Below are 22,411 nucleotides of genomic sequence, written 5' to 3'. Positions count from 1 at the left end.
CAAGACTTCTCCCCAAGCAGAAACAATTTATGAGTAACACATACCTACTCCCATGATGGGCGATAAGTGTGTACACAAAGTTAAAACACAGATATACACATTTTCTTTCTTTCTTTTTTTGGGTTATCAATGAATAATAATTTTTTTTTTACATGTATTAACTCTAGAATTGCCACAATGATCTACAATAGCAACGATAAAGAAGCGCCAACCACATATTATTATAATAATTCATCCAGTTTTCTTTTAAGTGCTTTGGTTAATCAGAGTGTTTACCAATCGTATTATCGTTTTGGTAGATCCAACGTTTTTTTCTAAGTGTTATTTTGTTACATCACTAACAAATGGTCTGTGTCTGACAAAATGGCTTAAATTCTCTCCCCCTCTCTCCTAATTTTACAATAGCAGACAGGACGCGAAGACAAAGGTATTTTGAAGAGATAGTCTCCACAGGTCAAAACTAGCCCCACCCAACCCACTATGCAAACAGCTGAAAGGAGCTGTTGATCATTAGAATACATACAGTCATGTAAATTCAGCTCTACGGGAGCCAAAACACTGAATTACCAATGCCACTATTCAGTAATACGTGAAATGCAAAAGTCTCTTTGTCCTACAGAGGGCGCCTGGCGATGAATGAATGAGATGCATAGAACGTCAAATGCTAATTCAGAAGTATGTTTGCTTTGTTTTATTGAGACTGTTCGAGAACAAGCATATATTTTTGTATATGCCACAAAAATAGCGAAAGGCCTCTCCTCTGTCCTGATTCTCCTAGATCTATCTGCAGCCTTCGACACAGTCAACCATCAGATCCTCCTCGCGGCCCTCGCAGGAATGGGAGTGGCTGGATCTGCGCTGACATGGCTGACATCATACCTCAATGACCGCTCCTACCAAGTGTCATGGAGAGGGACTCTGTCGGCCACCCGCCCGCTGCGGATGGGTGTCCCCCAGGGCTCGGTCCTAGGACCCCTTCTCTTCTCCCTCTACACTAAATCACTGGGTAACATTATCACGTCTCATGGCTTCTCATATCATTGTTATGCCGATGATACTCAAATCTTCCTCTCCTTCCCTCCCTCAGATATCCACGTCTCTGAGCGGATCTCGGCCTGTCTGTCCGACATCTCCGCCTGGATGACGACCAACCACCTCAAACTGAACCTAAGCAAAACAGAATTGCTCCAACTGCCGGCCAAATCCTCCCCCCTGACCGACCTCTCCATCACAGTCGAGAATGCAGCTGTGACCGCGTCCCCGACCGCCAAGAACCTTGGTGTTGTCCTCGACGACCAGTTGAACTTCTCTGCTCACATCGCAGCGACAACCAGAACCTGCCGATTCCTCCTGAGCAACGTCAGAAGGATCCGCCCCTTCCTGACAAAAGAAGCCACCCAACTCCTCGTCCAATCAACAGTCATCTCCCGCCTCGACTACTGCAACGCACTGCTAGCTGGCCTTCCGGCCACTGCCACCAAGCCTCTTCAACTCATTCAGAACGCAGCGGCCCGCCTGATCTCAAACCTACCGAAGTCGGCCCATGTCACCCCACTTCTTAGGGACCTGCACTGGCTCCCCATTGCTGCACGTATCCGCTTCAAGGCCCTCGACCTAGCATACCGTGCGGCAAAGGGAACCGCTCCCGCCTACCTCCGGTCAATGGTCTCTAACTACACACCCTCAAGACCCCTACGCTCTGCATCTTCTGGCCGCCTTAGACCTACTCCTATCCAAGCTCCGGGAGGGTCATCAAAGAGAAGCCGCCTATTCTCAGTCCTTGCCCCACAATGGTGGAATGAACTACCCACCCCAGTTAGGACAGCCGAATCCCTAATAACCCTAATAAACTAACCTACACTGTAACACGCAACACTTTGATGAATATTGTTACTCAGCTGATAGAGTTGTATCCTTCCTGATGACCTGTCGTACAGAACTTGTAAGTCGCTTTGGATAAAAGCGTCAGCTAAATTACTAAATGTAAATGTAATGTAAATGTATATATAGGAGATCAAATCAACCAAATGGACCCCCAAATGAATTGATTGTCTCCCCTCCTAGCTTTACAACTTGTGACATAATACAGTAGGTACTGTGTCAGCCTGATTATGTGCACACATCCTCTCCCAATTACACGTGATTGAGTTAATGTTGATGAACGACCCAATGTTCCTATAAGGAGACGATAATGAGTTTATAATGCCAAATCATATGTTTGTTTTTGCTTGATCAAGAGTTTGGGTTGACTACTCATCCTAACCAAATGGTGCAAGTGTCTATCCCCTCAGCTGAGGACAAGACGACGTGAGACAGAACATCTTAGGGTGATGTCGTTTTTATGGTCTACACACCACCACAGGTCGAAATAGACTTCACCCCTTTGTTTAATCAACATTTCTAATGACTATTACACCATCACGTGAAGTAGACCTAGCTTCATAATTTTTAAACCATGTGACTAGTTTGAAGCGATAGCATACAGACAAATTCTATATTCACATGGTTAATCCTTTGATCATAAACCATTGCTGAATGGTCTACAGGTATGCATACTTTTCTCCTAGCTATACGTTTTATCCATCAAAGGAATAGATGACCTATTCATTGTTAGCTGTGGACACGAGCGTGTGTGGTTATTTTTATTATAAAGTTGGAACCATCTGCCCTTAAACTCCAGCCCCGCTGGTGTTGACAATTGGTAACTATTTCGGGATGATATCATGCTCAAGTTAATTGAATCCTTATTGGCAAACGATACGTGGTGTGGCCTTGAGTGCCAAATATGAACAGTTCATCTACAAAGCCTGGAACAGTGGCCACACTAGAGACATGCACCTTCAATCACCTGGGGTTAGAAGGAAACCACACACCAGAGAAGGAGAGGGTGAAGATGCCACCTTCTCTACAACCGAGAGTAAAGATACTGCCCTCTGGTGGGGGTCACGTGCTGGTAACCTCTGACCTCCAACCTTGACTCCCCTCCTAACACCCAACTTCCTGCTACACAGTACAACGAACAACAATGCAGAGATATTCAGAGGACGAGACGTGACGGTGACAAAGACTGTCCTCTGGTGGGGGTCACGTGCTGATAACCTCTGACCTTCAACCTTTTCCCCATCAACCAACCATTTACCTTCTAACCCCCAACCCTGGTTCCTGCTTCCCAAACACCAAATGGACAGTATCAGTTGATGGACAATACACATCAGCTTCTCAAAGAAGAAGAAGATGTTTCTGAAAATTATGCACATGTTTTTTTATGCTTTCCCCCCCTTATTATTATTATTATTATTATGAAGGCACATGCCAACCTCCAACCTTTTCTGTGAATACATCTTCTGGACAAATCTATTGGCAATGAACACGTAATGTCTGATCACACAGAAACAATGTTTACATGTTTTTTTTAGGTTGATATTTTGTTTTTATGTACCACGGTACTTGTATGTGTGTGACCATGATTCTGAATATGACGTGACGATTGAATGGAGGTAGGTGTCAGACCAAAATATGTACACAACTATAGTTTCTAATAGAGATACTCAGCATTGTGGACTCAGTGATGCATGATACCAGAGTTGAAGATCACTCATTGATATAAGTATTGGAGTGGTTAAACCAGACCATAATTAATAAAAGAAAATGGTGATATCTATACAGACATCTCCGATATCAAAAGAACACTGAACTTTAATCCAATCAATCAAGTCATATGACGAATTATGTATGTAAATATTTATATTTTAAGCTTTTATTTCAACCACCAGATTAAGGATTTTAATTAACCATCATTCATTAATCCGGTAAACCAATAAGTTACAATAGCCATTTTTCATAATTTTATTTGTTTTCTATTCATTCATTATCTGATAACCAATGGGTGACAGCGATCTCATTCTTTCTAAATTTTACCATTTCTATTCACTTTTCATTATTTTACTTGTTCCTAATAATCCTGGTATATTATATATATTGGTCTCACCCACATTATAAAGAGAAAGAAGGGACTAACTGTGGAATAATATATTGTGAGGAGCCCCTAACTTTCATGTAAAGACATCCCCCTCCCTTCTCCTTTGTCCCCTCTCCTGGATCCCCCCCTCCCCCTTCACACTATAAAGACCCCCTCCTCACAAGATTCGTTCTTCTCTACCTGGGCAATTTCAGCTGATTACCTGGGCGGAAGCCTCAGCCATTCTCTCTAACTACCTTGTATATATTGATCTATCTGGCTAATAAACCTTGTTATTAACCGGACCCACAGAGTGAGTAAGTCATTTGACTCAATTCCTACTATTGATATATCCTACAGGTAGAAGCCCAAGCTCAATGTTCTACCGAGGGTCGCTAACTGCATCACACCCTGAATACGCTCAAAATAAATACAGAATCCTTATTCCCTGGTGGTGCAGGGGATCCAGCACTGTCTCCACACACTTGGAGAATGAGCTGGGGCCTGGGAGTAGCAAAACAATACCAAACAAACTTTCTGAGTGATGGGGACGCGTGAATATTAAAGGCAACCAACTTGTGTTCAGCTTTTCGTTCAGCGTTTCTCTGATTGGCCACACGGCCACGTGACCGCCCTAGCACACGCCCTTATCCGCTGAGAGACGCGGCAGAGAGTGAGCTGGGATCATTTGTTCAGACAGAGGTGTTTATTTATATTAATAAACATATCTACTAGAAACACTGGTGTTCTGTTGTGTGACTGTACTAAACTCTTCCACCACATGACCGACATTTGACATACAGTACACCTCCTATCTATGTTGGGATTATGTTTTGTCATATTTGCGAATGCATAAACTATATCTTAAATTATGGCGATGTGTCTAATATGGCTGTCGCGAAGTCATTGATAAGCGACAGCTTATTAGACACATAGCCATAATTTAAGATATAGTTTATGCATTCGCAAAATATGAGAGCGCTGTCCAGGGGCGTAACTGACGCCGGGGACATCGGAAAGTGTCCCCCGCATGTTTTCAGAATGCAGTTATTGTACCTCCCACGTTTTACCGTCCAAAGAGCTGAGTCTGACTACCTGTCCTATTATTATGCAAAGAGCAGTAGATGGGGGTCGCATTCTTGCCCTGCACGGGCCAAGTACCCACTCGCTAAAGTACTTGTCTTTGCATAATAATAGCTTGGGTCGTCAGCCGAGGTGTGTGTTAAAATACGTCGCCCAAGGTGTGTGTTAAAATCCGTCACCCAAGAGGAGAAAGCTACTTCTTCAAAGCAAACTAAGTTTTGCTACGCTGTCGCCTAGTCCTTGTGAGGCTATTGCTGGTTGTTCCCACATCCTCTGCTGAAGCTGAGAGGAGTTTCAGCGGACTCCGGAGGTTGAAGACCTGGCTTCGCAACTCCATGAAGCAGAAAAGGTTGAACAGTGTGGCAGTTTGTTATATACATCAAGAAAGAGTTGATGCCTTTGACATGAGAGAACTCTGTGAGGAATTCATCTCTGCCCATGATCGGAGACAACATGTCTTTGGAAGCATTGGATGAGTTTAAATGTGAAAATGTCAATTTAAATAATGGAGAAGTCACTTTAAAGGAATGAGGTATATAAAAAGTCACTTTAAGGAAAGAACAGATGTGGCTCTTGTATAATATAGTTTAGATACATTAAGTATAATAATGACAGAGTTAAAATTGTATAGTAGTCTACATAGGAACCAGTGCCCTCTCAGGTATTTTAGTATTGGATTATTGCACAATCGATGCAGGCATGACCATAAGGGTTAGAGTTTTATTAAACAGGTTTGTTATATAACTTATGTACCAGTGCATAAGAGTGATTTATGTTAACGTTTTGTACCTGTAATTACATTTGATTAAAAGTGATTGGTGATAGATAAAGGTGATAGATACATTAAGAGCTAAAATTGTATATTGTATAGTAGTGTTTCTCAGGAACTTAGCATGTCTTTTTTTTTATCATGCATATCTTGTATTACTGTGTTCATAATTGCTAATTGAAGCACCATATAATAAATGTTCTTTCACCATAAACCTTTCAAATTTGTTTATTATTTGTCACAACAATACTTGTTTCTGTATGAGCTCAGTGTGTCGTTTACATGGAGAAATGGCGCCACCGCCTGGGAAAATGCGGTATTGCACCCCTGGTATTTAAAAAAAAAAACTCTAGGTAGAGGGGGGGGGGGGGGGGGGGGGGGCCCTAACCCCCCCCCCCATCGACGTCACTCGCCACGCCCCCAAATCTGTCCCGCGCACACATTGAGAGAGAGTTACGCCACTGGCGCTGTCATTGAAGGGCTTCTACTACAACGGAGCACGGCCGCTGCTGCTGCTGGAGCTGGACCGAGTCAAGCCGCGGGCAGCGCACGAAAGCCGGGGACAAACCACCGCGTCGCCCCGCTGGCGCTTCAGCAGCCTCCACGGGCGAAATAACATATAACGTTACAGCGTACAGTTCCACACTGATGTACAGTGAGTGTCTAATATGGCTGTCGCGAAGTCATTGATAAGCGACAACCATATTAGACACATAGCCATAATTTAAGATATAGTTTATGCATTCGCAAAATATGAAAGCGCTGTCATTGAAGGACTTCTACAACGGAGCACGGCCGCTGCTGCTGCTGGAGCTGGACCGAGTCAAGCCGCGGGCGGCGCACGGAAGCCGGGGACAAACCACCGCGTCGCCCCGCTGGCGCTTCAGCAGCCTCCACGGGCGAAATAACATATAACGTTACAGCGTACAGTAAGAAGAGCAGAGTTTCTAGTTACAGTAGTGACGCGTGAATCGATAGTCCTAACAGTGTTTATTATTAAGAGTCAGATAGTCCGCACAGTGTTTATAGTCCTATAACAGTGTTTATTAGTAAGAGTCAGATAGTCCTAACAGTGTTTATTATTAAGAGTCAGATAGTCGTAACTGTAACTGAGGGGTACAATTCCCTGACTGTATTGAATAAGTATGGTATCATTAAACCACTACTGACTTATGTACATTACTACTGGCCATACAGTACACAGGTATATGAGATGAACACATCCACAATAACACGGTTTCACACAAATACTCGTTTAGAAGAATATTTATTAGCAGCACGAAGATTATCTTACATTACTTTACTTATCAAGATTGAGAATTGCGCTTGTAAGGCGAAGAATGTGCATGAATAGGTCAAGAGCGTAAGTCCATGAGCATATTACGCAGGAGATAATTAATACCACCTGTATCATAAGAATTATATATATGGTACACTAGTAGGGCAGCTGGAGATACTAATAGGGTCCCTCCGGTTGTAGGCCAGCAGGGGAGAGGATTTGTCGGTAGCGAAAGTCTGGGTCAACGAGGAATAAGGAGACTCCAGGTACAGGAGACAGTGCAATAATCTCTTGATCCGCAGACGAACAACAGCTATTCTCCGGTATGCAGTGCCGCATGGAAGAAAGCTAGCCAGCCTCAGGCGTCCTAGAGGCGGGCTCGACGTTGCTCCTCACAGGGTGAATCCCACACAATTGTGGGTGTAGACGATTCTCCGCTCCATCAGCTACAGGACCAACGCAAATATAATCCAGCCGAAAAGGGCTCTGTAGTCGCCGGTGTAGGTTATCCAGTGTACATATCCACACGGTTCTCGTCTAGGGCTCCTCGGATGGCGGCACCAGGTTAAGCCGCCCAGCCTGGATAAGCACACTAGCTCGGTACGAGGAAGCGTTGGTAATGCTGGTCACTGTAGAACGGTAGCCGCACGATACACTATACATAATAGACTATTACTTAAATAATAGAATAGGTCGAACTCGACGATACAGCGTTAAACTCTGACACTTCAGCTATCAATTCGCATGCGGTCTCAAGGCTCTATTTTGGGGCAAAACGGGCCCACTTCACAGCACGTTGTATCGTGGTGTGAGGCTTCAACTTATTGGTTAACATTAGACTACTGCTGTATCCACCTGCACCGTATTTATACGTTAGGTGAACAATCTAGTACCAGCCTCATTTCTGTCTCGTATTCTTGCGCAGAGCCGGTCATGTCCAGGCATGTCTTTGGCGGTGACTTTGAACTAGACATTGGGGGTATGGCCGTGGCGCCTAGGGGATCGCTGTCCAATAGGAGAATGAAATATTATGGTCTGTACTAGGTAAAGGGATATTCCGTGTATATGTACAAAGAATATACAAGGGATATCAGACGATATACAAATACTATACAATATATCTCAAGTAATAAATATATATATTCGGTTTAATCTGATCCTTCGTAACAGCCGCCTCCTAATTAGTCCGCACCTAATTAGATAAGCAGAGACAGATTAACCGCACTGTCCACTACTCAATGTCCGTTGTGAGGGTAGGGCAGTTCACAAAGTCAGGGGGTCATGGTCGTCATCAAGAGAGTCGGGGAGCCTTGGCAACTCTATCAGCCTCGCCACGGGTCGGGTGTATGTCCGCCCTTGGACGAGCACTTCTGCCGCTCTGACCTTTCCGTCGGCACCAGTGATCACTTTGCTTACGCGGCCGGCCGGCCACATAAATCGGGGTAGTGACTGGTCGATAATCATGACGACTGTACCTTCCGTCAAATTGTCTCTTTCTTTCACCCATTTCTGGCGGGTCTGTAGAGACGGTAGATAGTGGAGGAGGAAACTGTTCCAAAACTTGTCAGCCAATACTTGACTGTACCTCCACATTCTTCGGCCGTTCGCTTGGTCAGGTCTGTACACTGTCTGTGGTAGCGCGGGGTCCAGCCGCCCCATCAAGAGAGTGTTGGGGGTGACTGGGTCGACATCTGCTACATCACTTGAGACGTAACCGAGGGGCTTTGAGTTCAATACTCCCTCGATCTCCGTGAGGACTGTCGTGAGGACTTCTTCCGCCACGGTCTGGGCCCCAAGCACGGCGTACAGGGCTGTCTTTATTGAACGTACTTCTCGTTCCCAAGTTCCACCGAAGTGAGGTGCATTCGGGGGGTTAAACTGGAAATCAATCTGAGAGGGAGCGAGGTGGGTCTTAAGTTCTGGGCCCATAGCTTGGAAGCTCTCTCTCAGCTCTCTTTCTCCGCCTTTGAAGTTTGTCCCGTGATCAGACAATAATATAGACGGTTTTCCTTTCCACGATGTGAATCTCCGGAAGGCCATAAGGAATGAGTCCGTACTCATGGTTGGAAGGAGTTCTATGTGTATCGCTCGGGTGGTCATGCATTTGAATACAATACCCCACCGCTTCTCCGTCCCTCTTCCTTTCTTTACATACAGCGGGCCGAAACAGTCCATAACGGTGGAGTGAAAGGGCTTGTCGCCGAGTCGGAGGCGACAGGGGGGTAGGTCAGCCATCCGGGGTATACTGGGCTGTGCTCGCCACTTGCGACAGTCTAGACAGGTCCGCTGGAAGCGTCGTACTGCTTCTCTTCCTTGCAGTATCCAATAGCGACGTCTGATCTCCGCGAAGACTCTCTCTGCCCCGGCGTGGTGCACGTCCTCGTCGTATTTCTTTATGATGAGCTCTGTGACCTTGTGTCGGCTGTTTAAGACTATCGGGTACTTGACGTCATCCGTTAAGTCTGGGGCTCTCCTCAGACGACCACCCACTCTGATGAGATTATGGGCGTCGCTCTCAGGGGCCAAGTGGAGCAGTCTGCTGTCTGACGGGACTGGCTTTGATCCCTGCAGACAGTCTAGCTCGTCGGGGAACAAGTCTCTTTGGGCTCGCTGTAGCAGAAGGAGTTCTGCTTCTTCGTAGTTAGCTGCAGTAATGTCAGTAGTGGACGGAACCTCTGGGTGGTGCCACAGGAATGTTTTTAACTGCGCACTCTCAAGGGTGGGGCAGTCGTCTATGTTGGGATCTGTGGGGACGAGTGTGTGTGTCAACCCACAGAACATAGATTTCTTCTTCTCTGCCTCCTCTTCACTCGCCTCCCGTGGGGTGGGTGTAGGCCACTCTTCTTCCGGGAGCTTGAGGAACTCGGGACCGTCACTATAGAGATTGTGACGGGTGAGGTCATCCAGGGACATTCCCCGTGTGATGACGTCAGCTGGGTTCTGTTTTGTGTCCACATACCTCCAGCATGCTGCTTCTGTTAACTCTTGGATCTCTGTGATTCTGACTCCCACGAAGACCTTGTATCTACACGAATCGGACTGGATCCATGTGAGTACGGTCATGGAGTCTGACCACAGGATTGTTCTTTGCACCGGGATGGTGAGTTCACGTTGGATTAACGTGGCGAGTTGCGCTCCTGCTAGAGCTGCGCAGAGCTCTAGACGCGGGATAGATTGTTGCTTGCGGGGGGCTATTCTTGAGCGAGCCAGGATGAAGGCAGTATGTATTTCTCCTCCCTCCTCTCGGGCCCGCAAGTAGGCCACCGAACCGTAGGCTACTTCGGAGGCGTCTCTGAAGACGTGCAGGTCTATCTGACACGTCTCCGGCCTCACTGTAGTTGGGAAGTAGCTGCGGCGTATGTTGACACCTGGGAGCGAGCTGAGTTCTGTCTCCCACTCTCTCCATGTGGAGGCAAGGTGTTCGGGTATGGGATCGTCCCAGCCCTGGTCCTTGTCCCATAGCGCTCGCACAATCATCTTTGCCCTGGTGGTGTAAGGTAGAATACATCCCAACGGGTCATATTGTCTGGCGAGTGTTCTGTATACACTCCGTCTTGTGGTCGGTAGTGAAGTCGACCTTCCCTGCTCCTTGGTCAGGGGTGTGTGTTTATAATGGAGCGAGTCTGATTTGAAGCGCCAGACTAGTCCTAATGTCATTTCTTGGGCTTCTCCTGGGATGGTCGCCATCCAGGTCTCGCTGCTTGCTGCCTTGTCCTCTGGGGAGAGGCTGCGCAATACTTGAGGGTCGCTGCTGGCCCACTGCCGGAGATCAAAGCCGCCTTTGATCAGGGAGGCGCGGAGCTTGAGTAGGAGGGCCTCGGCTTCTTCTGGCGTCGAGACGCTTTGCAGACAGTTGTCCACGTAGAAACTATTTCCTACACTTTGTCGGACCTCTTCATCAGCTGCTGGGTCCTCTGCGACGTGTTTTTGCAGTGCAAACGTAGCACAGCATGGGCTGCATGTGGTTCCGAAAGGGAGGACTTCCCATTGATAGATGGATGGTTGCTCATCAAGGATCCTCCCTCTCCATAAGAACCGCAGCAGGGGCTTGTCCTCTTCCACTAGTCGCACCTGCAGGAACATCCCTTTGATGTCGCCGCTGATGGCCACCTTGTTCTGGCGGAAACGTAGCAACACGCCCAGTAGAGAGGGGCCGAGTGTTGGGCCGGGCAAGAGCTCTTTATTCAGATTTTGTGATCCGATCTGGTAGCTGCAGTTAAACACAATACGATCCTTGCCGTTGTGGTGGACTTTGTGGTGCGGCACGTACCATGATTCGGTCGTCTGATCGGCCTCTTTAATGTCAATTCTCTTTATGTGTCCCGCTGTGATTAGCTTGTTAATCTCAGCGCGGTACACAGTAGCTTGAGCGGGGTCTCTGGCTAGGCGCCGCTCTGTGTTCGATAGATACCGCTCCGTCGCTTCTTTTGTGGCGTGGAAGGTAGGCATACCCTCTCGCCTCAGGAGTGGAGTTGCGTATCTCATCACTCCGTTGACTTTGACTCTCTTTGTCCCCTGCTCGAGGAGGGCTATAGCATAAATGTCTTCCTTGGAACGAATGTGTTTCTTTTCGTTCTTAAAGGGCATTGTCTCTAGTGTCCATAGCCTCTCGATGTGCTGTAGGAGGGTGGTGTCTTCTTCTGTCACTCTGGAGTGGAGGCAGCGAGTGGCTGCTGTTCGGTTGGGAGACCTGGAGAGGGGGCCTTGTAGTGTCCATCCTAGGCGGGTCTCGACTGCGGCTGGACAGCCTCTGGGCCCAGTGTGGACCCGGTCCATCGGGACGATGAGGTGTGCATGGTCGGATCCTATCAGCAGGGTCGGGGTGGCACCGTCTATGAGCGGTATAGGTAGTTGACGCAGGTGCACGTATTTATCCATCAGCTTGGCGATGGGGTAGGTGTACTGCAACAGGCCTATGTCTTGGCTGGTGAAAGCGTTAGTGATCCTATACCGTCTCTCTGGCTGCCCGCTTGCTTCGATAGTGAAGGAGACGTTCTCACCCTTGATCGTCTTCAGGTCTCTTCTTATAGTCCGAATCGTCATCGTTTCGTCGCTCCCCCGCAGCCCCAGCTGGGCCGCAGCGGACGCGAGGAGAAGGGTCTTCTCTGACCCGTCGTCAAGGACGGCGTAGGTGTCCATGACCTTGTCCTCGTAACTCAGTGTTACGCGGACCACCTTCAAGAGCACCCGGGCGCCCTCGCTGCTGGCGGGGTCAATGTACATAACACTTGCCTTTGTGCTGCTTGAGGGTGCAGGCTTTCTTCTGTTACTGTCATGTAAAACATCCAAGTGGGCTCCGTCACACCGACTACACCTCTTCTTTAAGCGGCACTCGGCTGCCATGTGACTGCGCGCACATCGGTAACAGCGGCGGTTGGACTTTATCCATTGACTCACCTCGTCGGCGGTCATCTTCTTGAACATGTCACAGTGTGACAGCCAGTGTTCCTTTTCGCAGTACGGACATACAATCTTCCACTTCTCTTTCATCGAGGGGGTACTGTGGTTCTTGTTGCGCGGTACTGACTCGGCTTGGTGCATGACGGTCACCAGCCTGCGGCCATCGTTTGATCTCCTAGGTCCCTCTCTGGAGCTTGGCGCGCTCCGCACGAACGTATCCAATCGTAGGCTGCTGACTTCTCTCGCCAGGAAGTCGGCTAGGTCTAGGAGGGATGGCTCGGGACCGTTAGGATCACGGTGGTCCCTTTGCCGCCTGAAGCGCTCTTGTCGGGCGGGCGGAAGCTTCTCTAATATTCTCTCAACATTAGAGTTCGCGTACAGTTCGTGCATACCCTTTTCCTTTTGTGCCCCCAGCATCCCTACCAGGGATTGTACCTTGATAGAGAGGTCATCTAGTGAGCGATTGTCTGTGGCTGGGGGTAGACGGTCAATATTCCTTATCTCTTGTATTACGTAGTCCCATATGCGTCCATAACGTTGGTTCGAGGGCTACTAGAGCCGCGGTGTATGGGGTAGTAGAGTTGGAATATGCCAGCGCTATATTGTGCGCTCTGGGCACCTTCAGGTGCTTGAGTAGGATAGCATACTTGTACGGTTCATCTGGTACATCAGACATCATTGTCTCTAAGCACATTCGTAGCTCTGTGTACTGTGCTCTGTTCTCGTGTGTGAAGTCCGGTAACGTCGGTGTGCCAAGGTACGATGCCATGAATGGCTGGCACATCGGTGAGCGTTGGGGGCGAGGCCTCCTAGGCGAGTCTCCTCTTACGTGTCGTGGTGGGCTGGTACCTGTCGGGTACCAAGGCCCGTGTACCCAGGTGCTGTTCCTCGGGGCTGGTCGTGCGTCAAGCTCACCCGTGAATTGAGTCGGGGGTCTGTAGCGCAGAGCCGCGGGGGTAAAGTCTGGGCTGTACTGGACCTCCTGGTCCTGTGGAGTACGATGCTGCTGTTGGGCTTGACTTTCCTCCTCTCCCTCTTCTTCTTCCTCTGCCAGGTCGTCTAGATCCTGTAATCGTCTATTTAGTCTCTCAGCGGCGTAGGCCGGTTCTTCCCTGTTGCTAGGTCTCGCATGGACCGGTCGGGGAGGGGGTTCGGAGAGGTGTATAGGCTCTTTCGGTTGGCCGGGCTCAGGGTCGCTTGATCGGGTAGGGGAGGGTGCCCTAGACCCTTGTCTTGACGAGGCCCTGGAGCTCCGTGCGGAGGGAGGGGGGGTTGCCCTGGCAATCAGTTGCTCCATTATCTGCGCTTGTAATCGGTCGCGCTCGGCTTCGCGCTTGATGTGAGCGAGGTCGCGCTCTGCTTCGCGCTGGGCGTGGGCTGCGTCGCGCTGTGCATTGGCGGCTCCGCGCTGTGCATCGCCGGCGGCGCGCTGGGCTTCGGCGCGGTCTCTTTCCATATTCTCTTCCGTCTGGAGGCGTCTAGTCTCTAGGCGTATGCGGTCGTCGTCACTCCTTTGCTGCGCCTGGAAGCGCTCTCGCTCGATCGCAGAGTGTTCGCGTTCACTAAGGGCTTGCGCTTGGAGTTGCGCGTGGAAGCGTTCTCTTTGGTCTGCAGATTGTTCACGCTCACTTAGTTGTTGAGCCTGCAGGCGGTCTCTTTCCATGGTAGAGTGTTCGCGCTCACTTTGGTGTTGCGCGCGGAGGCGCTCTTGTTCCATGGAAGAATGTTCGCGCTCGCTAAGCGTCTGTGCTTGGAGTCGATCGCGTTCAGTGGAGGCTGCCAGGGTGGCGATAAAGGCCTGCGCCAGCATCTTGTCCGCCTCGCTGGGGGAAGACACTGATGGAGGTGATCGGCTTCTGGCAGTGCTCGTTGGAGATCCGTTCTCCTGTCGCGCTCCGAGGAGGTCCATCTCCTGGGTGCGCGTCTCTTCTGGTGGTGGGTCGGGCTCCGTCCCTGGAGGGCTTTCTTTATCCTGGAGCTCTCCGGGGACTGCCTCGTCGACGTTGGCGGGGGGTAAAGTCATGTCAGGTCCCTCCTGGTCCCCCCCGTGAGCTTGGTCAGTTACGTTAGAACCCACTAGGGTCTCTACTGGCGGGGTCGCCTGGTCGGTAGGGTTTGACATACTTTTACTATCCGCTTTTTCCGCGTTTAACGTCTGTATAAAGCTAGGTAGTAGACTGGCAGCGTAGTCCTCTAGGTAACGAGGTGGCTGCCGTCTGCGCTCCGGTCGATCTAGCTTAGGAGAACCGTTTGTGGAGTGTTCATCATTGGCCATGTTAATATTAATATTATATTAATATTACGCTAATTACCATCCGGCTCGAAGGACCAATTGTAACTGAGGGGTACAATTCCCTGACTGTATTGAATAAGTATGGTATCATTAAACCACTACTGACTTATGTACATTACTACTGGCCATACAGTACACAGGTATATGAGATGAACACATCCACAATAACACGGTTTCACACAAATACTCGTTTAGAAGAATATTTATTAGCAGCACGAAGATTATCTTACATTACTTTACTTATCAAGATTGAGAATTGCGCTTGTAAGGCGAAGAATGTGCATGAATAGGTCAAGAGCGTAAGTCCATGAGCATATTACGCAGGAGATAATTAATACCACCTGTATCATAAGAATTATATATATGGTACACTAGTAGGGCAGCTGGAGATACTAATAGGGTCCCTCCGGTTGTAGGCCAGCAGGGGAGAGGATTTGTCGGTAGCGAAAGTCTGGGTCAACGAGGAATAAGGAGACTCCAGGTACAGGAGACAGTGCAATAATCTCTTGATCCGCAGATGAACAACAGCTATTCTCCGGTATGCAGTGCCGCATGGAAGAAAGCTAGCCAGCCTCAGGCGTCCTAGAGGCGGGCTCGACGTTGCTCCTCACAGGGTGAATCCCACACAATTGTGGGTGTAGACGATTCTCCGCTCCATCAGCTACAGGACCAAAGCAAATATAATCCAGCCGAAAAGGGCTCTGTAGTCGCCGGTGTAGGTTATCCAGTGTACATATCCACACGGTTCTCGTCTAGGGCTCCTCGGATGACGGCACCAGGTTAAGCCGCCCAGCCTGGATAAGCACACTAGCTCGGTACGAGGAAGCGTTGGTAATGCTGGTCACTGTAGAACGGTAGCCGCACGATACACTATACATAATAGACTATTACTTAAATAATAGAATAGGTCGAACTCGACGATACAGCGTTAAACTCTGACACTTCAGCTATCAATTCGCACACGGTCTCAAGGCTCTATTTTGGGGCAAAACGGGCCCACTTCACAGCACGTTGTATCGTGGTGTGAGGCTTCAACTTATTGGTTAACATTAGACTACTGCTGTATCCACCTGCACCGTATTTATACGTTAGGTGAACAATCTAGTACCAGCCTCATTTCTGTCTCGTATTCTTGCGCAGAGCCGGTCATGTCCAGGCATGTCTTTGGCGGTGACTTTGAACTAGACATTGGGGGTATGGCCGTGGCGCCTAGGGGATCGCTGTCCAATAGGAGAACGAAATATTATGGTCTGTACTAGGTAAAGGGATATTCCGTGTATATGTACAAAGAATATACAAGGGATATCAGACGATATACAAATACTATACAATATATCTCAAGTAATAAATATATATATTCGGTTTAATCTGATCCTTCGTAACACTAACAGTGTTTATTATTAAGAGTCCTAACAGTGTTTATTATTAATTAACGTCATAAACCAACTACCAGATTTATTTTGCACCAGGGAACTTGAAGGTTCCTGCGCTTGTGCTCGCGGCAAAAGGGGGCGGGCTAGCGGCGTGGGGTCGTGGCCAATCAGAGAAAAGCTGAACACAAGTTGGTTGCCTTTAATATTCACGCGATGGGCGTATGGAAGTATGCATCCTTCAGGTCTATCAATGTGAACCAGTCTCTCTACAATTCACTGATTGGGAACCAGAAAACCTTGGGAGTAAACATCCTTCATTGTTTCCTGTGGTGGAATGATGAAGATAGCCTGTTTTGACAGTAACTCCTTTATTTCCTCTGACAGGGCTACTGCCGCTGTCGTGTTTGATATGATTGTGTTTCTGTTTGAATCCCCTGATCGGGAGAGGGGGAAATGCAATCTGAAACGTATAGCCACGTCTTAGCATCTTATCTAACCATTTGGGTAAATGATATCTCCGTCAGGAGATATCTGAGGGGTGTGTATCCATCTGTGGCAGTGAACTATGTGCATGACAATATAGCCCTCTCTATTGTTCTTACTGATGTTAAGTTAAAAGTCTAGATACTATCCACAGTCCACTAGCAAAATAAAGTAAAATGTGTAATAAACTGCTAGAAGAGATAAAACCTAATAGCTCTTTCCTGGAATATGTAATCGTGTTTTCTCACAAACGCTGTTTTGCTACGGGCAGAAAATCAACAGCGTTGACATTTGTGGGTAGAAGCATGGGTGTTACCCTGGTTTCCCTCAAGTGGTTTACGATGCTTGGTCCAAGGCAGGTTGTTCCAAGTGGAACCCAGGTGACGGCTGCATGACGCATCCCGCTGGTTGGCTGAGCAATGGGAGCAGCATTGGTGACCCTGGCTTTGGCTGACAGTTTAGCTGATGTTGGGGCGGAGTGGCGGGCAGGCTTCTTGGTCAGACGGCTGTGCTTGGTGGCTCCTCTGGTGGGGTGGGGAGGGCAGTGTTGAAGGTGGGCTTATTGAGAGGAATGTGGCGGCTGAGCCAGGACTTCATCTACCAGCTGGACATTTTCCGCCACCGCAGGCCGGACTTGTACCCAGGATGTTACAATTACATAGTATGTACCTTAGTGTGGTGAGTCACCAGGGTGCCCAACGCATGAAGGACGGTTGGCAGATTCCACTCCTCTACTTGTGTGCTGGGCCCCCAGCGTCTCAACGCGTGGTTATCACCAGCAGCCAGTGCTCTGGACAGCGGCGGGAAGCAGCACTGGCCCCTGAAAAGGGCTGTTGAGTGAAGATGTCGTTGTTGACCATCATCATAGAAGCAGTAGCAGAGTAGGTCTTGTACGAAGTGTGAAAGAGATGTGGAGGAGAATAAGGGTAAGCCGACTTTATCGGAGAGGCCTCCATTAGGTCACATTTTCCAGTAGGCTTGTGTGGGGCTAGCAATAAGGTGAAGCTAGAGGGTAGAGCCTATATCAAATAGAACACAGACCCCCCCCCCCCCCCCCAACAGCCAGGTACTAGAAGTCTCAGTTTCCTCTTGCCCACTTCTTGTCTCTCCTTTACAGTCCACTGAGGGCACAAAGAACTTTGTGAAACATGGCAAACGTACAAAACATTGCTACCATGTAACATCTCTGGTCTCTCTTTCATCATCTTTCTTTTCTGTTCTCCCAACTGTTAACATTACTGTTATGCTACCTGGCTAGCTAGCGAGCTCTACCCAGCATGCCCTTCAGTGGTGTAACAGTTCAGAGGGCCCCTCTCAATACACTACACCAGGGGTCTCAAACTCAATTTACCTGGGGGCCGCTGGAGGTAGAGTCTGGGTGAGGCTGGGCCGCATCAAATATTCCACAAAAAAAGAGTTTCAAGTATTCCAAAAAAAAAGTACAACTGATCCAATCTTCTCAATATTTAGCAATAACATTTCAGAACATGAACGGTTCTTCAGAACATAGGCTTCTCAGTGGTGTCAGTGGACTCATCCACATGCAGCTATGGAAATGCACTGTGCATCTTTTTTTATTCTATCACAAAGCTGTTTAATCAAATCACCAGCCAGTATTTCAGTTATTCTGGTTGCTGTGCGATCTGAGGGGGATTTGCTTTTGTTTGCCTTCAAACATGGTCTCCATCACTTCAGTCATACATTATTTTATTATGTATGCATCAGAGAGAGAATGGCTTCTTGTGTTTAGCCAACACCCATGCCACCCATGGTTGCTTTTTCTCGTTGTGACATAGATTTAACAATAATTCTGCTTACAGCTTGATATGATGATTTCATTCCATTTATTTGTGTGGTTCTTAGCACTGAATTTTGAGGGAAAGTTGCATCAAAATAACTGTGTTTTGTTTCGTAGTGGCGTTTCAAATTGCCACTCTTCACAAGAGTTACCGTTTCTTGGCATTAGTCACATTGGTTTGGTGCTGGACTCAGGATGAATGCATATTTTTCAGTCCATTCACCTTTGAATTGCAGTCGACTTTTCTTTTACTGGCCATCTTTGAAGATCCCATATTTTTCTGCTGCCTGCCTGCTGGCAAAACTAGCTACATTTATCTCACGGAGATAAAACTGTTAAATGTATTATTATTATGTGCGCCCTTACTCATTTGTGTTCTACAGAGGGCGATGTAGTATGTCCAGTACGTGACGTCACTGACGTCTCCTTCGCATTCCTGTTCCGGTCTATTATTTGTTATTGATTGTTGTTGATATATATATTGCGGCACCACGACGCATTTCGCCCCGCCTGAGAAATAAATATGCCTACGAGGCTAAAGATGATCTGAGTCAACCGAGTTCCATTCAATCGCCACCGCAACCCACTCCGTTTAACAAAAACTGGGAGCGAGGCTACTGTAGATACGCTGTCAACTCTCTGACTGAAAGAGACGACACGCATTCCGTGAAGACCCGCCCTACTCTGCCTCTGATTCGCAGACTGTGGGTGGGGGGGCGAAACTCTGACGGGACGCTGAATGTGATTGGACCAGACCCATACACAGACAGACAGTGGCAGTGCAGCCGGACATGCAGAGCACTGCTCGCAGAGGAGATAGTGAGGATGCATTTGCCTTCCACTTTACTTGATATCACTCCGGAATCACGTTTCAACCAAGTCACTAACGTAACGTTGTTGTCATGAGCCTGCGCTATGATAGCCTACAAGTGATCAAATAAATAAAACTTCTAACTCGCGCAACGACTCGGCAACAAGTTGCGCGCGAGCCGCACTAACACTAAACTTTGATGTCAAGTAGGGGGCCGCAAAATATCATCCTGCGGGCCGCAATTGGCCCGCGGGCCGCGAGTTTGAGACCCCTGCACTACACAGTGTAGATGCCGGTAAAAACAAGGGAAAATATATCTTTTGAGACAAAACGATATTTGCATTTTTATGATTTAATGAATAGACTGTACTATCTGTGTGGTCATATAACAGCTTGGTGAGTGCTGCAATTTTACTTCCAGTTTAGCAGATGCAATATGGCTTTATCCATGAAACAGTTACCCTAGACGAGAGTAGGCTGGTAGTAGGCTGGTCGAGACTTCAGGGCTAAGTTGATGGACATTGTGGTGGTTTTCCAGGCTGTTGCCCTGCTAAAGATGTTTGATTATAGATGTTTCTGTTGCAGCATTCAGTTAAAGGAGCTATAGGCGGCCGTTGATTTTGGGCAGAACTATTTTCAAATCCTTAAACCGAATTCCTTCCCAATCCCAAAACGCCCTTCACAATCAGAACGCATTAAGGATGCCTCCAAAGTCATGCCCGCTAGGTAGCTAGCAGGAAGCTATGTGTTAGAAGCAGGCCTTTGTGTATGTGCACAACTGCATATAACAAACATGCATGTCACTAGAGGGTTTGATAGACAGCTCACTGGTTCCAATAATTTTACTTGGCTGTTTGTTTGATTAGATGTCATTGTTTTAGATTCTGGTCCTTACCGGAACAACAGATTATTTTAATTTCGGTGTCAAACATCTTATTTTTTTGAGTACTATCGATTACTGTTGAGATATAATAAGAAATCTGAAATGTTACCATAAATCGGTGGCCGCCTAATGCCTATTGATCCTTGGCTGGGTTCCAGGCAGCGCTATGGGGAAACCCTACATAGGATGACCTTCTCGATTAAAAAGTTTTGAATTATAAGAAAAAATCTACTTCCTAAATGTATTGCAATTAAGCGGGACCCCAACCCCCAATCAGAACCAATTTAAAGTTCCAAGCACTTTAACTATCGTCATACCTGGCAAACCTTTAGCCCATCTCACAACGTGCACCAGTTGTCTTTCACCAAGTTCATTGAGGCTGGTGAGCAGAACGGCGGCCGAGTCCACCTGGCTGTTGTCGTGTCCTGCATTCACCACTTCAGGCTCAATGGACTTCAGGATGTTGAGGAACATCAGTTGGGAGTGGAAGTTTAGGCCAGATTGCGGGGAAACACTTTGGACAGCTGCTGTAAGCTCCTGGACAGGAGTATCCTGCTCAGTGCTTTTTAGTTGTCCAATCTTCTTGATTTTGCGAGCTTCAAACAAGAGAGAAAGAGAGAGAGAGAGTTGTAGTATCAGAGTTGTAGTATCAATATGTACAGTGATACAGGTATAAAGACACTATGGTAGTAAGTCATACTGGCCAGCAGTGTAACATGTACAGATATAGATATACAGTAGTATCTTCAGGTATGTAAAAAGGATTATATGCAGATATGTACAGACAGATGTATATATATATATATACCAGTGGTTCTCAAACTGTGGTACGTGTACCACTAGTGGTACTTGGTGGTACTGCTGGTGGTACTTGAAAACATTTTCAAAAAAGCACAATTTCTTTTTTTTTTTGCAGTCAGGCCACTGAACTTAGAAGCAGGCCAGGCCAGTGTTTCTGGTTGCGGCGGCGCGATAGTTAGATAACCTAAGTGGGGAACAACCAGGAGATCACTGTGACAGAGAGTAATGCAGTCTAAACAGTCATAAATCTTTAATTCAACTTCAGCCCTGATCATAACCATTTATTTTTTTTAGATTTTTTGTAATGTCAGATAAAAAATGTAATACTCCCACTTTTCTGAAAAGAGTTGGTATTAAATCTGACATTACAAAAAATCCATCAAAATCTGTGTTGTTGCTAATCATTGACACATGCCTAGCCTGTAATAATCCCCCCCAGAAAAATGTACTTTGCATTTGATATATTGAAAATATTTTACTTTTTGTGTTTTTTTTAACAATAATTTGTGATGCCATCACACAAACTGGCATTTAAAGGGTAACATTTCAAAAATGTATTGAATATGTGTTTTCTTTTATTTTTTACAATAATTTGTGATGCCCATCACAAACACTGGCATTTAAAGGGTAAACATTCAAAAATGCCTGCACCAGAATGCAGGAAATTAAGTTTTTGTAACAAAATAAATGTGTGCGTGTGTGTGTGTGAGAGAATGAAGGACAATTGCTTGCTGTGTGAGAGAGAGAGAGAGAGAGAGAGAGAGAGAGAGAATTAAGTACATTTGCTGAAATACAGTTGTTCTTAATTTTCTCACTTGCTATGTGAGAATGTTAGTTATTATGTTCTCAATGCCCCTTGCATTGTATGAGTTGTGTGGAAGAGTTTGCTAGTTCTAGTGCTATCCCTTTGTACATTGTGGCTGTGTCTGACAAAAGTTAACAATAAATAATGGTATTAGGAATACATTTGCCTCCTGCGTGAACTGTGCATAGCTGAATAGACTGTATTTTAACACCGGTCATATGGTGGTACTTGGAGAACCAGCTACGTTCTCAGGTGGTACTTAGTGTAAAAAGTTTGAGAACCACTGATATATACTATACAGTAAGAATAAATATATACTGTATATACAGCATTATTGTACATGCTATCATATTGCCCTATTGCCATATTGCCCTTGCCCTATTTTTTGTCCTGATTGTGAAGCGACCTTGGGTTCTATGAAAGGCTCTATATAAATTGTATCTATTATTATTATTATTATTATTATTATTATTATTATTATTATTATTATTATTATTATTATTATTATTATTATTATTATTATTATTATTATTATTATTATTATTATTATTATTATTATTATTATTATATATGGGTTATGTGTAGGTGTATAAGTATATAAGTGTATATGTGATGACCTAATTATTACTTATATAATTTTATAGATTTTCTTTCTGTAAACTTAAAAAGGTAGTT

At 46.7% G+C, this 22,411-nt stretch overlaps 1 protein-coding gene across 1 annotated transcript in view; it reads right to left on the bottom strand.

Moving 5' to 3' along the window:
• The window catches only part of ar (androgen receptor), a 224,294-nt gene that overhangs the window by 129,476 nt on the left and 72,407 nt on the right, over nucleotides 1–22,411 (bottom strand). The window contains exon 4 of the mRNA XM_084319697.1: nucleotides 20,448–20,726. Coding sequence (XP_084175823.1) covers nucleotides 20,448–20,726 — 279 coding nt within the window. The remainder of the gene's footprint in view (nucleotides 1–20,447; nucleotides 20,727–22,411) is intronic.

Source organism: Notolepis coatsorum (assembly GCF_963971535.1).
Source record: "Notolepis coatsorum genome assembly, chromosome: 8".
NCBI classification, from domain to species: Eukaryota; Metazoa; Chordata; class Actinopteri; order Aulopiformes; family Paralepididae; genus Notolepis; species Notolepis coatsorum.
Note: the sequence above shows the minus strand (reverse complement) of the source record. Positions and strands in the feature narration are given on the sequence as shown.